General features: G+C 48.5%; 1 protein-coding gene across 2 annotated transcripts in view; it reads right to left on the reverse strand.

Moving 5' to 3' along the window:
* PACS1 (phosphofurin acidic cluster sorting protein 1) overlaps positions 1–17,954 on the reverse strand; it is a 502,137-nt gene that overhangs the window by 430,859 nt on the left and 53,324 nt on the right. The window contains exon 1 of one of the 2 annotated variants that reach the window (XM_063945168.1): positions 4,874–5,139. The exons of the other annotated variant lie outside the window; for it this stretch is intronic. Within the exon in view, the coding sequence (XP_063801238.1) occupies positions 4,874–5,055 (182 nt within the window). The 5' untranslated portion in view covers positions 5,056–5,139. Of the gene's footprint in view, positions 1–4,873; positions 5,140–17,954 lie in introns of those variants that run through there. 2 annotated transcript variants of the gene reach the window in all.

Here is a 17,954-nt window from a genome sequence, read left to right on the forward strand (position 1 = left end):
CCCCCCAGCGCCCTGCACCCTCAGTGACCGGAGTGTGAAGTGTGCTGAGAGCAATGGCGCACAGCTGCGGTGCTGTGCGCTACCTTATTGAAGACAGGACGTCTTCTGCCGCCGATTTTCCGGACCTCTTCACTCTTCTGGCTCTGTAAGGGGGCCGGCGGCGCGGCTCCGGGACCCATCCATGGCTGGGCCTGTGATCGTCCCTCTGGAGCTAATGTCCAGTAGCCTAAGAAGCCCAATCCACTCTGCACGCAGGTGAGTTCGCTTCTTCTCCCCTTAGTCCCTCGATGCAGTGAGCCTGTTGCCAGCAGGTCTCACTGAAAATAAAAAAACCTATTTAAACTTTTACTCTAAGCAGCTCAGGAGAGCCACCTAGATTGCACCCTTCTCGTTCGGGCACAAAATCTTAACTGAGGCTTGGAGGAGGGTCATAGGGGGAGGAGCCAGTGCACACCAGCTAGTCCTAAAGCTTTTACTTTGTGCCCATCTCCTGCGGAGCCGCTATTCCCCATGGTCCTTTCGGAGTCCCCAGCATCCACTAGGACGTTAGAGAAAAGATATTAGCATGCATAAAACGGGGAATTGATGCTAGGGACGAGAGTATTATACTCCCATTATATAAATCACTTGTGAGGCCACACCTTGAATACTGTGTACAATTCTGGGCACCTTACTACAAAAAGGATATCCTGGTGCTAGAAAAGGTTCAAAGGCGGGCGACCAAACTAATTAAGGGTATGGAGACGGTGGAATACGAGGAAAGGCTTGCAAGACTAGGCAAGTTTACACTGGAAAAGAGGAGATTAAGAGGGGACATGATCAACATTTACAAATATATAAGGGGACAATATACAGATCTTGCGCAGGACCTGTTCTTGGTTAGATTAACACAGAGAACTCGTGGACACTCGCTCAGGTTAGAGGAGAGGAGATTCCACACAATACGGCGTAAAGGCTTTTTTACGGTAAGGATGATACATGTTTGGAATTCCCTGCCTGAGGGAGTTGTAATGGCTGACTCAGTCAACACCTTTAAGAATGGGTTAGATAAATTCCTAATGGATAAGGATATCCAGGGTTACGGGGCATAGTCACGCAATATGGTTATTATAAAAAAGAGGTGTAAAACGTAACGGCAGTCATCAACTTCAGTCAAAAAATTTTACAAAATAATCGTGCATAGGAGACCACAAATTGGTTGTACTCGATGGACAATTGTCTTTTTTCAACCTTAGATACTATGTTATATATATATATATATATATATATATTTTTTTTTTTTTTTTTATTTATTTTTTTTTTCTAGAAGTCCGGAGTCCCCTGTTTGAAGTTTGCTGCGGCACCTATTAGTGCCTGTGCTTCAGCCTGGAGCTATATGCCTAAAGGACTGATTATCCAAAACTAGCGCACCTGTATTACTTTTTGCTTGGATAGATAGATATATATATATATATATAGAGAGAGAGAGAGAGAGAGAGAGGGGGAGAGGTACAGCGCCACTTGTGAAGTATGATCTCAGTAAAAAGAATTATAGTAAATAATCTAAAATGAGATTAAAATTACCTAAAAATTACCATAAGAAAACACACATAACCTCATTAAAGGTGTCTGCCGGGCCCTAAGGATGCAGTGCCGGTACCGCACTGCTAGACGTATAGAAAGTTGGAGAGATAGGGTTCGGCGCCCAGTGTTGCTAAAAAATGGTAAATTAAAAAGCCAAAAAATATATATATATGTATAAAATTTATTTTATATAAAAAAAATGTTAATATATATGAGAGTAAAAAAAGAGACAGAGTCCTTAGAGACAGAACCCTCCTGCACACTCTGACGCCTGCCGAGGACAGCCGTGGACACAAGCGTAGAGAACATCCTGAAAGCCGGGAGACTCCGCGGGCGCATGCGCAATCACGGACCGGAAGTGGGGCGGACGTGACGAAGATCCGGCACCCGGCACCGGAAGTTTGGCGGAAATGCCACTAATATATCGTATTTACTGTATTTATGGACTGTAGACTATTTAAAACCCGTTTTTTGATCTCTAGAACCACTAACTCTGCTCTGAATGTCTAGCTCATGTAATTCCATTGCACTAAAAAGTATTTTTAAAGCCTGCAATATTTAATTGCATCATGTGACCACCAGTGATGTCACAACCCCTTTACCAGGTACTCTGGCTATAAATAGACAGGGAAGCTCATTATGTCCCTTCCCTTTGAAGAAGTCTGATGAGACGAAACGCGTTGGGTTTCCTGCACTAATCCCCTGCTGTTTCTTAAGTTAAGTTGATCTCCTTATCCTTGTAAAATTTACTTGGTTCATACTTTTATGTTTTTATGTACTTTTTTTACTCTCATATATATTTAAAAAAAAATTATATAAAATAAATGTTATACATATATATATTTTTTGGCTTTTTAATTTACCATTTTTTAGCAACACTGAGCGCCGAACCCTATCTCTCCAACTTTATATATATATATATATATATATATATATATATATAAACACACACACACACACATTATCTCAGAAATGCCATATAAACAGTGATAACCAGTATATATGCACAATAATATAATCAACTAAAGGGGGTAACATCTGCGTATCTAAATATATTTTGGGGTAAAAGGTGAAAAAGTTCCCTGACCCCTGCTGTAATGTAACACACAGTCTCTGGAGAACACATCTCCTTTTGCACTACAGCTATAATTCTTCACACATACTTTAGCACACAGCTCTGCAGGCATGTCCAAACTGCGGCCCTCCAGCTGTTGTGAAACTACATATCCCAGCATGCCTTGATACAGTTTTGATGTCAGAGAATGCTAAAGCTGTGTCAGGGCATGCTGGGATGTGTAGTTTCTCAACAGCTGGAGGGCCGCAGTTTGGACATGCCTGTAGGCTTTCAGTGTGCTGAAGAGCAGTACCCATTTTCTTGTAGTACAAATTCTTCTTATGCTTTTCTCCATGGTGATTTGCAAGTAATGATGTTATCACTTTATTGCGCACACCCAGCCCAGCCTCAGGGACATTGCTAGACTCTTCAGGAATTCATGGAGTTCACCACTATTTCAGGGAGTCTCCATGACACTCAGGAATAGTCAGCAAGTATGCACCAAGTCCATGTGACCTCTCAAAGCAACTGAGGGTCTGATGCTGAGATTTCCGTAGATGTGCAGATTTGGTCCTGCGTCCAAAGTCGCAGTGCCCCAAAAGCCACAGCATGATTGACATGCTGCTGATAGAGTTCCGTTTTCTGAGTGTGCTGAAGCCAGTGGTTGCTTCCTTTGAAGCAGTGTTACTGACATGACCGTGCGGTTTCACGGACATTCTGAGTAACCCGAGTCTTTAGACACAGCAAGCGAATCACACCCAGGAAAACCAGGACTAAACGGGAGGGTGTCCAGTGTCCCCAACGGCATCAGAGAAACAGATTTAGACAGTAAGAACCCAAATTTTGTTTCCCTCTCAGCCATGAGGGACACTGGAGTGAGACAATGGGGACGTCCCAAAGCTGTCCACTTACAGAAGGAACGTTCCCAGCATCTCTGGAGGCGAAGGAGTCTAACCAGTAGAAACAAATAAAAGTGTGTGTAAAGGACCAAGTAGTGGCCCTGCAAATCTACTACATCGAGGCCCCACACCGAGCCACTCAGGAGGAGCCAACTGACCAGGTACAGTGGGTCGCAACCAAATGAGGTGGAACAATGAAACAAACATTAAAGAGCAGTTAGATAGCTGTCTTTAGAACTTTACGGTACAGATGGTGTAATGGTTAGCATTGCTGCCTCACAGCACTGAGGTCATGGGTTCAATTCCCACCATGGCCCTAACTGTGTGGAGTTTGTATATTGTCCCCGTGCTTGCGTGGGTTTCCTCCCACAATCCAAAAATATACTGGTAGGTTAATTGGCTCCCAACGAAAATTAACCTAACGTGAATGTGTGTGTGTACATGTGATAGGGAACAGATTGTAAGCTCCACTGGGGCAGGGACTGATGTGAATGGGCAAATATTCTCTGTACAGCGCTGCGGAATATGTGTGCGCTATATAAATAACTGATAATAAATAACAAACTTTCCAAATCCCCACTGAATAGTAGCACCACAAAGAATATACAGTCTGCTGCAAAATGTCCACCCAATCACCTAGAAAGCTTTGGTACAGGAGATGTGAAAGGACACACACACACTCAGAACAGCCCACCTTGGCAACGGTTGTACCAGCTGCCAGACAGCATCACACTGTGCATTCCAGGACAATATTTAGATGCACCCTTTCTCTTCACCTAAACATAACATTTCTCTTACACAAACACACTACAGGTTGAGCATCCCTTATCCAAAATCCCCCATTTTTGGTTCTCCTACCAAGCTAATGACATCTATATTATGTGTGTATATATAGATATATTATATAGACGTATAATATATAGATGTATGTGTTATTATCTTAGTAGGGGAACCAAAAATGTGTGATTTTGAATTTTGGATAAGGGATACTCAACCTGTACCAGCTGCTTGTTTATTGTCAACCAGTGATGCCAATATCCTACTAATAGCAGCCTGCAGCGTGTTTACACAAGGGAAGTATGTGGGTGTAAAGTCGGGTGTCTCTAAACATTATCCAGGAATACACAGTGCATTCTGGCGTACCCTTATGCACTACTCCCACACACATAGCCCTGCTGCATTCACTGGTGAAGGTGCATAAAGTACATAAGTATAAGTGGTATACAGCTGCTCTGCCTGTGCCCATTGCCCACCCTCTCCACACACCGTCACTCAGTCATACATAGGACTTCCCTAACTCCTCCCGCCTATTCAGCTGCAGGTGTGAATGACATCACAGTACGTGCTTACGTCACACCTGGGTACGCAGGCCGCACTGCCTCTGTCTGTCTCCCAGGTCGCGTATAAGTTCATGCGAACCGGACCTCCTGCGGCCGGGGCGGGGCCAGTAACGGGAACGTCACCGCTGAGGGAGGACCCCCCCGGTGTGGAGATGACGGTGGCCCCCGAGGGCCCCGTAGACACGGAGCGCTCGGACATGGCGAAGAGAGTGAGACCAGAGGAGACTGAGACACCGGCCAATCACGGGCGGAGGAGGAGTGCTCGTGGACGGGCAGGACGCGAGTCACGCGACCAATCACAGATGACCGTGGCTTGTAACATGCGCCTTCCCTGCTTGCAGCCAATCAGCGCTGCTGAGCGATGTTTACGGGCGAGGCTTCCTTCCTTGACGTCATCGCTGTGCTGACCAATCATGGTGTAGGGAGCACGGCTGTCTCAGTTAGTGACAGTGTCTCACCTGCGGCTATAGTAGAGTCTGTCAAATGTGGCCCCTGGCTACTACTCTGGGCCTGTGGGATGACAGTAGGAGATGTCTGATTCATCCTACCATAATCTGTAATCCTTATAATACCTGTCAGTGCAGTGTTTTTCTATTGTAAAATATAAATATTACACTGCCTACCTCCCAACATGGCCCATTGCAGGAGGGACAAAATGCTCTGTTTCTGGACTTCTCTTATTTTTCGGATTGCCATCACCTGTTGTAAAATAGCTTTCTCTTTAACAAGTTCAACACAGGTGATGTCAATCCTAAATTAATAGGGAAGTCCAGGAACAGAGCGTTCTGTCCCTCCTGGAGAGGGTCATGTTCGGACGTAGCGACTGTCGTGCGCAGCACAATTCATTAGGGTGTGCCTCCTGAGAAATGTATAGAACGGTATACTGTACACTGTTGGGTTCAGAGGACGCAGATGTGCACGCATCACAGTTTCTCTTACGTCCTAGAGGATGCTGGGGTCCATTTTAGTACCATGGGGTATAGACGGTTTCGCAGGAGCCTTCGGCACTTTAAGACTTTTTCTCTGACGTCCTAGTTGATGCTGGGAACTCCGTAAGGACCATGGGGAATAGCGGCTCCGCAGGAGACTGGGCACAACTAAAGAAAGCTTTAGGTCACCTGGTGTGCACTGGCTCCTCCCACTATGACCCTCCTCCAAGCCTCAGTTAGATTTTGTGCCCGGCCGAGGTTGGATGCACACTAGGGGCTCTCCTGAGCCCTTAGAAAGAAAGTATAGATTTAGGTTTTTTATTTTCAGTGAGACCTGCTGGCAACAGGCTCACTGCAGCGAGGGACTAAGGGGAGAAGAAGCGAACTCGCCTGCTTGCAGCCGGATTGGGCTTCTTAGGCTACTGGACACCATTAGCTCCAGAGGGATCGACCGCAGGCCCAGTCCTTGGTGTTCGGTCCCGGAGCCGCGCCGCCGTCCCCCTTACAGAGCCAGAAGCAAGAAGAGGTCCGGAAAATCGGCGGCAGAAGACATCAGTCTTCACCAAGGTAGCGCACAGCACTGCAGCTGTGCGCCATTGCTCCTCATGTACACCTCACACTCCGGTCACTGAGGGTGCAGGGCGCTGGGGGGGGGCGCCCTGAGCAGCAATATTAACACCTTGGCTGGCAAAAATACCACAATATATAGCCCCAGAGGCTATATATGTGGTAAATACCCCTGCCAGAATCCAGAAAAAAGCGGGAGAAAAGTCTGCGAAAAAGGGGCGGAGCTATCTCCCTCAGACACACTGGCGCCATTTTCTCTTCACAGTGCAGCTGGAAGAAAGCTCCCCAGGCTCTCCCCTGTAGTTTTCAGGCTCAAAGGGTTAAAAAGAGAGGGGGGGGCACTAAATTTAGGCGCAATATTATATATACAAGCAGCTATTGGGGAAATTTCACTCAGTTATAGTGTTAATCCCCACATTATATAGCGCTCTGGTGTGTGCTCGCATACTCTCTCTCTGTCTCCCCAAAGGGCTTTGTGGGGTCCTGTCCTCAGTCAGAGCATTCCCTGTGTGTGTGCGGTGTGTCGGTACAGCTGTGTCGACATGTTTAATGATGAGGCTTATATGGTGACGGAGCAGATGCCGATAAATGTGATGTCGCCCCCTGTGGGGCCGACACCAGAGTGGATGGTTAGGTGAAAGGTATTAACCGACAGTGTCAACTCCTTACATAAAAGGGTGGATGACGTAACAGCTGTGGGACAGCCGGCTTCTCAGTCCGCGCCTGCCCAGGCGTCTCAAAGGCCATCAGGGGCTCAAAAAAAAAAAAAAACGCCCGCTCACTCAGATGGCAGACACAGATGTCGACACGGAGTCTAACTCCAGTGTCGACAAGGTTGAGACATATACACAATCCACTAGGAACATCCGTGACTTAATCCCGGCAATAAAAAATGTGTTACACATTTCTGACATTAACCCAAGTACCACTAAAAAAGGGTTTTATGTTTGGGGAGAAAAAGCAGGCAGTGTTTTGTTCCCCCATCAGATGAATGAATGAAGTGTGTGAAAAGCGTGGGTTCCCCCCGATAAGAAACTGGTAATTTCTAAAAAGTTACTGATGGCGTACCCTTTCCCGCCAGAGGATAAGTTACGCTGGGAGATATCCCCTAGGGTGGATAAGGCGCTCACACGGTTGTCAAAAAAGGTGGCACTGCCGTTTTAGGAACGGCCACTTTGAAGGTACCTGTTGATAAAAAGCAGGAGGCTATCCTGAAGTCTGTATTTACACACTCAGGTACTAGACTGAGACCTGCAGATCGTGCTGCTGCAGCGTGGTCGGTGACCCTGTCACACATGAGAACATATTAAAGACGTCGTCTTATATATGAGGGATGCACAGAGGGATATTTTGCCGGCTGGCATCCAAAATGAATGTAATGACCATTCTGTCAGGAGGGTATTAGAGACCTGTCACTGGACAGGTGATGCTGACTTTAAAAGGCGCATAGAGACTCTGCCTTATAAGGGTGAGGAATTATTTGGGGATGGTCTCTGGGACCTCGTATCCATTACCTCAGGTTTCCTCACAGACTAAGAAAGCACTGTATTATCAGGTACAGTCCTTTCCGCTTCAGAAAAGCAAGCGGGTCAAAGGCGCTTCCTTTCTGTACAGAGACATGGGGAGAGGGAAAAAGCTGCACCAGTCAGCCTGTTCCCAGAATCAAAATTCTTCTCTCGCTTCCTCTGAGTCCACAGCATGACGCGGGGGCTCCACAGGTGTAGCCAGGTACGGTGGGGGGCCGTCTCAGAAAAATTTCAGCGATCAGTGGGCTCGCTCACAGGTGGATCCCTGTTTCATTCAAGTAGTATTTCAGGGGTACAAGCTGGAATTCGAGATGTCTCCCCCCCCCCCCGCCGTTTCCTCAAATATGCCTTGCCGACAACTCCCTCAGGCAGGGAGGCTGCGCTAGAGGCAATTAATAAGCTGTATTCCCAGCAGGTAATACTCAAGGTGCCCCTACTTCAACAAGGACGGGGTTACTATTCCACACGGTTTGGGGTACCGAAACCGCATGGTTCGGTGTGACCCATTTTATATTTAAAATCCTTGAACACATACATAAAAAAAATAAGATTTTACTTACCGATAAATCTATTTCTCGTAGTCCGTAGTGGATGCTGGGGACTCCGTCAGGACCATGGGGATTAGCGGCTCCGCAGGAGACAGGGCACAAAACTAAAGCTTTAGGATCAGGTGGTGTGTACTGGCTCCTCCCCCTATGACCCTCCTCCAAGCCTCAGTTAGGATACTGTGCCCGGACGAGCGTACACAATAAGGAAGGATATTGAATCCCGGGTAAGACTCATACCAGCCACACCAATCACACCGTATAACTTGTGATCTAAACCCAGTTAACAGTATGACAAACGTAGGAGCCTCTGAACAGACGGCTCACAACAATAACAACCCGATTTTTTTGTAACAATAACTATGTACAAGTATTGCAGACAATCCGCACTTGGGATGGGCGCCCAGCATCCACTACGGACTACGAGAAATAGATTTATCGGTAAGTAAAATCTTATTTTCTCTGACGTCCTAAGTGGATGCTGGGGACTCCGTCAGGACCATGGGGATTATACCAAAGCTCCCAAACGGGCGGGAGAGTGCGGATGACTCTGCAGCACCGAGTGAGAGAACTCCAGGTCCTCCTCAGCCAGGGTGTGCCCCTGACCAAGTAGCAGCTCGGCAAAGTTGTAAAGCCGAGACCCCTCGGGCAGTCGCCCAAGATGAGCCCACCTTCCTTGTGGAATGGGCATTTATATATTTTGGCTGTGGCAGTCCTGCCACAGAATGTGCAAGCTGAATTGTACTACACATTCAACTAGCAATCGTCTGCTTAGAAGCAAGAGCACCCAGTTTTTTGGGTGCATACAGGATAACAGCAAGTCAGTTTTCCTGACTCCAGCCGTCCTGGAAATCTATATTTTCAGGGCCCTGACAACATCTAGCAACTTGGAGTCCTCCAAGTCTCTAGTAGCCGCAGGTACCACAATAAGCTGGTTCAGATGAAACGCTGACACCACCTTAGGGAGAAACTGGGGACGAGTCCGCAGCTCTGCCCTGTCCGAATGGACAATCAGATATGGGCTTTTGTGAGACAAAGCCGCCAATTCTGACACTCGCCTGGCCGAGGCCAGGGCCAACATCATGGTCACTTTCCATGTGAGATATTTCAAATCCACAGATTTGAGCGGTTTAAACCAACGTGATTTGAGGAATCCCAGGACTACGTTGAGATCCCACAGTGCCACTGGAGGCACAAAAAGGGGGTTGTATATGCAGTACTCCCTTGTCAAATTTCTGGACTTCAGGAACTGAAGCCAATTCTTTCTGGAAGAAAATCGACAGGGCCGAAATTTGAACCTTAATGGACCCCAATTTGAGGCCCATAGACACTCCTGTTTGCAGGAAATGCAGGAATCGACCGAGTTGAAATTTCTTCGTGGGGCCTTCCTGGCCTCACACCACGCAACATATTTTCGCCACATGTGGTGATAATGTTGTGCGGTCACCTCCTTCCTGGCTTTGACCAGGGTAGGAATGACCTCTTCCGGAATGCCTTTTTTCCCTTCGGATCCGGCGTTCAACCGCCATGCCGTCAAACGCACCCGCGGTAAGTCTTGGAACAGACACGGTACTTGCTGAAGCAAGTCCCTTCTTATCGGCAGAGGCCCTGAGTCCTCTGTGAGCCTCTCATGAAGTTCCGGGTACCAAGTCCTTCTTGGCCTATCCGGAGCCACGAGTATAGTTCTTACTCCTCTACGTCTTATAATTCTCAGTACCTTTGGTATGAGAAGCAGAGGAGGGAACACATACACCGACTGGTACACCCATGGTGTTACCAGAACGTCCACAGCTATTTCCTGAGGGTCTCTTGACCTGGCGCAATACCTGTCCAGTTTTTTGTTCAGGCGGGACGCCATCATGTCCACCTTTGGTCTTTCCCAACGGTGCACAATCATGTGGAAACAACTTCTCGATGAAGTCCCCACTCTCCCGGGTGGAGGTCGTGCTGAGGAAGTCTGCTTCCCAGTTGTCCACTCCCGGAATGAAAACTGCTGACAGTGCTATCACATGATTTTCCGCCCAGCGAAGAATCCTTGCAGTTTCTGCCATTGTCCTCCTGCTTCTTGTGCCGCCCTGTCTGTTTACGTGGGCGACTGCCGTGATGTTGTCCCACTGGATCAATACCGGCTGACCTTGAAGCAGAGGTCTTGCTAAGCTTAGAGCATTGTAAATTGCTCTTAGCTCCAGTATATTTATGCGGAGAGAAGTCCCCAGACTTGATCACACTCCCTGGAAATTTTTTCCCTGTGTGACTGCTCCCCAGCCTTTCAAGCTGGAATCCGTGGTCACCAGGACCCAGTCCTGAATGCATAACTGTGGCACTTTAGTAGATGAGCACTCTGCAGCCACCACAGAAGAGACACCCTTGTCCTTGAAGACAGGGTTATCCGCTGATGCATCTGAAGATGCGATCCGGACCATTTGTCCAGCAGATCCCACTGAAAAGTTCTTGCGTGAAATCTGCCGAATGGAATCGCTTCGTAAGAAGCCACCATTTTTCCCAGGACCCTTGTGCAATGATGCACTGACACTTTTCCTGGTTTTTGGAGGTTCCTGACTAGCTCGGATAACTCCCTGGCTTTCTCCTCCGGGAGAAACACCTTTTTCTGGACTGTGTCCAAAATCATCCCTAGGGACAGCAGACGTGTCGTCGGAGACAGCTGCGATTTTGGAATATTTAGAATCCACCCGTGCTGTCGTAGAACTACTTGAGATAGTGCTACTCAGACCTCCAACTGTTCTCTGGACCTTGCCCTTATCAGGAGATCGTCCAAGTAAGGGATAATTAAGACGCCTTTTCTTTGAAGAAGAATCATAATTTCGGCCATTACCTTGGTAAAGACCCGGGGTGCCGTGGACAATCCAAACGGCAGCGTCTGAAACTGATAGTGACAGTTTTGTACCACGAACCTGAGGTACCCTTTGTGAGAAGGGCAAATTTGGACATGGAGGTAAGCATCCTTGATGTCCAGGGACACCATATAGTCCCCTTCTTCCTGGTTCGCTATCACTGCTCTGAGTGACTCCATTTAGAATAGGTCTCACCGAGCCGTCTGGCTTCAGTACCACAATATAGTGTGGAATAATACCCCTTTACTTGTTGTAGGAGGGGTACTTTGATTATCACCTGCTGGGAATACAGCTTGTGAATTGTTTCCAATACTGCCTCCCTGTCGGAGGTAGACGTTGGTAAAGCAAACTTCAGGAACCTGCGAAGGGGAGACGTCTCGAATTTCCAATCTGTACCCCTGGGATACTACTTGTAGGATCCAGGGGTCCACTTGCGAGTGAGCCCACTACGTGCTGAAACTCTTGAGACGACCCCCCACCGCACCTGTTTGTACGGCCCCAGCGTCATGCTGAGGACTTGGCAGAAGCGGTGGAAGGCTTCTGTTCCTGGGAATGGGCTGCCTGCTGCAGTCTTCTTCCCTTACCTCTATCCCTGGGCAGATATTATGGGGACGAAAGGACTGAGGCTGAAAAAACTATGTCTTTTTCTGCTGAGATGTGACTTGGGGTAAAAAAGGTGGATTTTCTAGCTGTTGCCGTGGCCACCAGGTCCGATGGACCGACCCCAAATAACTCCTCCCCTTTATACGGCAATACTTCCATGTGCCGTTTGGAATCTGCATCACCTGACCACTGTCGTGTCCATAAACATCGTCTGGCAGATATGGACATCGCACTTACTCTTGATGCCAGAGTTTTGCATATATAGAAATGCATCTTTTAAATGCTCTATAGTCAATAAAATACTGTCCCTGTCAAGGGTATCTATATTTCCAGTCAGGGAATCCGACCAAGCCACCCCAGCGCTGCCCATCCAGGCTGAGGCGATCGCTGGTCGCAGTATAACGCCAGTATGTGTGTATATACTTTTTAGGATATTTTCCAACCTCCTATCAGTTGGCTCCTTGAGGGCGTCCGTATCTGGAGACGGTAACGCCACTTGTTTTTATAAGCGTGTGAGCGCCTTATCCACCCTAAGGTGTGTTTCCCAACGCGCCATAACTTCTGGCGGGAAAGGGTATACCGCCAATAATTTTCTATCGGGGGAAACCCACGCATCATCACACACTTCATTTAATTTATCTGATTCAGGAAAAACCACATGTAGTTTTTTCACACTCCACATAATACCCTTTTTTGTGGTACTTGTAGTATCAGAAATATGTAACATCTCCTTCATTGCCCTTAACAAGTAACGTGTGGCCCTAAAGGAAAATACGTTTGTTTCTTCACCGTCGACACTGGAGTCAGTGTCCGTGTCTGTGTCTGTGTCGACCGACTGAGGTAAAAGGACGTTTTAACGCCCCTGACGGTGTTTTAGACGCCTGGACAGGTACTAATTGGTTTGCCGGCCGTCTCATGTCGTCAACCGACCTTGCAGCGTGTTGACATTATCACGTAATTCCTTAAATAAGCCATCCATTCCGGTGTCGACTCCCTAGAGAGTGACATCACCATTACCGGCAATTGCTCCGCCTCCTCACCAACATAGTCCTCATACATGTCGACACACAAGTACCGACACACAGCACACACACAGGGAATGCTCTGATAGAGGACAGGACCCCACTAGCCCTTTGGGGAGACAGAGGGAGAGTTTGCCAGCACACACCAAAAACGCTATATTATACAGGGACAACCTTTATATAAGTGTTTTTCCCTTATAGCATTTTAATATATATATACATATCGCCAAATAAGTGCCCCCCCTCTCTGTTTTAACCCTGTTTCTGTAGTGCAGTGCAGGGGAGAGCCTGGGAGCCTTCCCACCAGCCTTTCTGTGAGGGAAAATGGCGCTGTGTGCTGAGGAGAATAGGCCCCGCCCCCTTTTCGGCGGGCTTCTTCTCCCGTTTTTCTGAGACCTGGCAGGGGTTAAATACATCCATATAGCCTCCAGGGGCTATATGTGATGTATTTTTAGCCAGAATAAGGTATTATACATTGCTGCCCAGGGCGCCCCCAGCAACGCCCTGCACCCTCCGTGACCGTTGGTGTGAAGTGTGTGACAACAATGGCGCACAGCTGCAGTGCTGTGCGCTACCTTCATGAAGACTGAAAAGCCTTCTGCCGCCGGTTTCTGGACCTTCAATCTTCAGCATCTGCAAGGGGGGTCGGCGGCGCGGCTCCGGGACGAACCCCAGGGTGAGACCTGTGTTCCGACTCCCTCTGGAGCTAATGGTGTCCAGTAGCCTAAGAAGCCAATCCATCCTGCACGCAGGTGAGTTGAACTTCTCTCCCCTAAGTCCCTCGATGCAGTGAGCCTGTTGCCAGCAGGACTCACTGAAAATAAGAAACCTAAAAACTTTTTCTAAGCAGCTCCTTAAGAGAGCCACCTAGATTGCACCCTGCTCGGAGGGGCACAAAAACCTAACTGAGGCTTGGAGGAGGGTCATAGGGGGAGGAGCCAGTACACACCACCTGATCCTAAAGCTTTAGTTTTGTGCCCTGTCTCCTGCGGAGCCGCTAATCCCCATGGTCCTGACGGAGTCCCCAGCATCCACTTAGGACGTCAGAGAAATTAAAGTTCAAGATGGAATCGCTCAGGGCGGTTATTGCAAGCCTGGACGAGGGGGATTACATGGGATCCCGGGACATCAAGGATGCTTACCTGCATGTCCCCATTTACCATCCTCGCCAGGAGTACCTCAGATTTCTCTATCGTCCTAGTGGATGCTGGGGTTCCTGAAAGGACCATGGGGGAATAGCGGCTCCGCAGGAGACAGGGCACAAAAGTAAAGCTTTCCGATCAGGTGGTGTGCACTGGCTCCTCCCCCCATGACCCTCCTCCAAGCCAGTTAGATTTTTGTGCCCGGCCGAGAAGGGTGCAATCTAGGTGGCTCTCCTAAAGAGCTGCTTAGAGAAAGTTTAGCTTAGGTTTTTTATTTTACAGTGAGTCCTGCTGGCAACAGGATCACTGCAACGAGGGACTTAGGGGAGAAGAAGTGAACTCACCTGCGTGCAGGATGGATTGGCTTCTTGGCTACTGGACATCAGCTCCAGAGGGACGATCACAGGTACAGCCTGGATGGTCACCGGAGCCTCGCCGCCGGCCCCCTTGCAGACGCTGAAACATGAAGAGGTCCAGAATCGGCGGCAGAAGACTCCTCAGTCTTCTAAAGGTAGCGCACAGCACTGCAGCTGTGCGCCATTTTCCTCTCAGCACACTTCACACGGCAGTCACTGAGGGTGCAGGGCGCTGGGAGGGGAGCGCCCTGGGAGGCAAATGAAAACCTATTTGGCTAAAAAATACCTCACATATAGCCTCCGGGGCTATATGGAGATATTTAACCCCTGCCAGAATACACTAAAGAGCGGGAGACGAGCCCGCCGGAAAAGGGGCGGGGCCTATCTCCTCAGCACACAGCGCCATTTTCCTTACACAGCTCCGCTGGTCAGGACGGCTCCCAGGTCTCTCCCCTGCACTGCACTACAGAAACAGGGTAAAACAAGAGAGGGGGGGCAAAATAGTGGCAAAAATTATATTATAAAAGCAGCTATACAGGGAGCACTTATTATAAGGCTATCCCTGTCATATATAGCGCTTTTGGTGTGTGCTGGCAAACTCTCCCTCTGTTTCCCCAAAGGGCTAGTGGGGTCCTGTCTTCGTTAAGAGCATTCCCTGTGTGTCTGCTGTGTGTCGGTACGTGTGTGTCGACATGTATGAGGACGATATTGGTGTGGAGGCGGAGCAATTGCCAAATATGGGGATGTCACCTCCTAGGGGGTCGACACCAGAATGGATGCCTTTATTTATGGAATTACGGGATAGTGTCAACACGCTAAAGCAGTCGTTTGACGACATGAGACGGCCGGACAATCAGTTAGTGCCTGTCCAGGCGCCTCAAACACCGTCAGGGGCTGTAAAACGCCCTTTGCCTCAGTCGGTCGACACAGACCCAGACACAGGCACTGATTCCAGTGGCGACGGTGACGAATCAACCGTATTTTCCAGTAGGGCCACACGTTATATGATTTTGGCAATGAAGGAGGCGTTACATTTAGCTGATACTACAGGTACCACTAAACAGGGTATTATGTGGGGTGTGAAAAAACTACCTATAGTTTTTCCTGAATCAGAAGAACTAAATGATGTATGTGATGAAGCGTGGGTTGCCCCCGATAAAAAGATGCTAATTTCAAAGAAGTTATTAGCTTTATACCCTTTCCCGTCAGAGGTTAGGGCGCGCTGGGAAACACCTCCTAGGGTGGATAAGGCGCTCACACGCTTATCTAAACAAGTGGCGTTACCCTCTCCTGAGACGGCCGCAATTAAAGAAACACACATACAGGTGTTATACTACGACCAGCTATAGCGTCAGCCTGGATGTGCAGTGCTGGAGTAGTTTGGTCAGAGTCCCTGATTGAAAATATTGATACCCTGGATAGGGACAATGTTTTACTGTCTTTAGAGCAAATAAAGGATGCATTTCTTTATATGCGTGATGCACAGAGGGATATCTGCACACTGGCATCACGGGTAAGTGCTATGTCCATTTCGGCCAGAAGAAGTTTATGGACGCGACAGTGGTCAGGCGATGCGGACTCAAAACGGCATATGGAAGTTTTGCCGTATAAAGGGGAGGAGTTATTTGGAGTCGGTCTATCAGATTTGGTGGCCACGGCTACAGCCGGGAAATCCACCTTTTTACCTCAAGCTACTCCCCAACAGAAAAAGACACCGACTTTTCAACCGCAGCCCTTTCGTTCCTTTAAAAACAAGAGAGCAAAGGGATATTCATATCTGCCACGTGGCAGAGGAAGGGGGAAGAGACACCAACAGGCAGCTCCTTCCCAGGAACAGAAGCCCTCCCCCCGCTTCTACAAAAGCCTCAGCATGACGCTGGGGCTTCTCAAGCGGACTCGGGGGCGGTGGGCGGTCGTCTCAAGAATTTCAGCGCGCAGTGGGCTCACTCGCAGGTAGATCCCTGGATCCTGCAGATAATATCTCAGGGGTACAGGTTGGAACTAGAGACAGATCCGCCTCGCCGTTTCCTGAAGTCTGCTTTACCAACGTCCCCCTCCGAAAGGGAGACGGTTTTGGAAGCCATTCACAAGCTGTACTCTCAGCAGGTGATAGTCAAGGTACCTCTTCTACAACAGGGAAAGGGGTATTATTCCACTCTATTTGTGGTACCGAAGCCGGACGGCTCGGTAAGACCTATTCTAAATCTGAAGTCCTTGAACCTGTACATAAAGAAGTTCAAGTTCAAAATGGAGTCACTCAGAGCAGTGATAGCGAACCTGGAAGAAGGGGACTTTATGGTGTCCTTGGACATCAAGGATGCGTACCTCCACGTTCCAATTTACCCCTCACACCAGGGGTACCTCAGGTTCGTTGTACAAAACTGTCACTATCAGTTTCAGACGCTGCCGTTCGGATTGTCCACGGCACCTCGGGTCTTTACAAAGGTAATGGCCGAGATGATGATTCTTCTTCGAAGAAAAGGCGTATTAATTATCCCATACTTGGACGATCTCCTAATAAGGGCAAGGTCCAGAGAACAGCTAGAGAGGGGATTAGCACTGTCTCAAGAAGTGCTAAAACAGCACGGCTGGATTCTGAATATTCCAAAATCCCAGTTAATGCCGACAACTCGTCTGCTGTTCCTAGGGATGATTCTGGACACGGTTCAGAAAAAGGTTTTTCTCCCGGAGGAAAAAGCCAAGGAGTTGTCCGAGCTTGTCAGGAACCTCCTAAAACCAGGAAAGGTGTCTGTACATCAATGCACAAGAGTCCTGGGAAAAATGGTGGCTTCTTACGAAGCAATTCCATTCGGCAGATTCCATGCACGAATTTTCCAGAGGGATCTGTTAGACAAATGGTCAGGGTCGCATCTTCAGATGCACCAGCGGATAACCCTGTCTCCAAGGACAAGGGTATCTCTTCTGTGGTGGTTGCAGAGTGCTCATCTATTGGAGGGCCGCAGATTCGGCATACAGGATTGGATCCTGGTGACCACGGACGCCAGCCTGAGAGGCTGGGGAGCAGTCACACAAGGAAGAAACTTCCAGGGAGTGTGGACGAGCCTGGAAACGTCTCTTCACATAAACATTCTGGAACTAAGAGCAATCTACAATGCTCTAAGCCAGGCAGAACCTCTGCTTCAAGGAAAACCGGTGTTGATCCAGTCGGACAACATCACGGCAGTCGCCCATGTAAACAGACAGGGCGGCACAAGAAGCAGGAGTGCAATGGCAGAAGCTGCAAGGATTCTTCGCTGGGCAGAGAATCATGTGATAGCACTGTCAGCAGTGTTCATCCCGGGAGTGGACAACTGGGAAGCAGACTTCCTCAGCAGACACGACCTTCACCCGGGAGAGTGGGGACTTCATCCGGAAGTCTTCCACATGCTGGTAACCCGTTGGGAAAGACCAATGGTGGACATGATGGCGTCTCGCCTCAACAAAAAACTGGACAGGTATTGCGCCAGGTCAAGAGATCCGCAGGCAATAGCTGTGGACGCGCTGGTAACGCCTTGGGTGTACCAGTCGGTGTATGTGTTTCCTCCTCTGCCTCTCA

The sequence above is a fragment of the Pseudophryne corroboree genome, chromosome 11 (assembly GCF_028390025.1).
Source record: "Pseudophryne corroboree isolate aPseCor3 chromosome 11, aPseCor3.hap2, whole genome shotgun sequence".
NCBI classification, from domain to species: Eukaryota; Metazoa; Chordata; class Amphibia; order Anura; family Myobatrachidae; genus Pseudophryne; species Pseudophryne corroboree.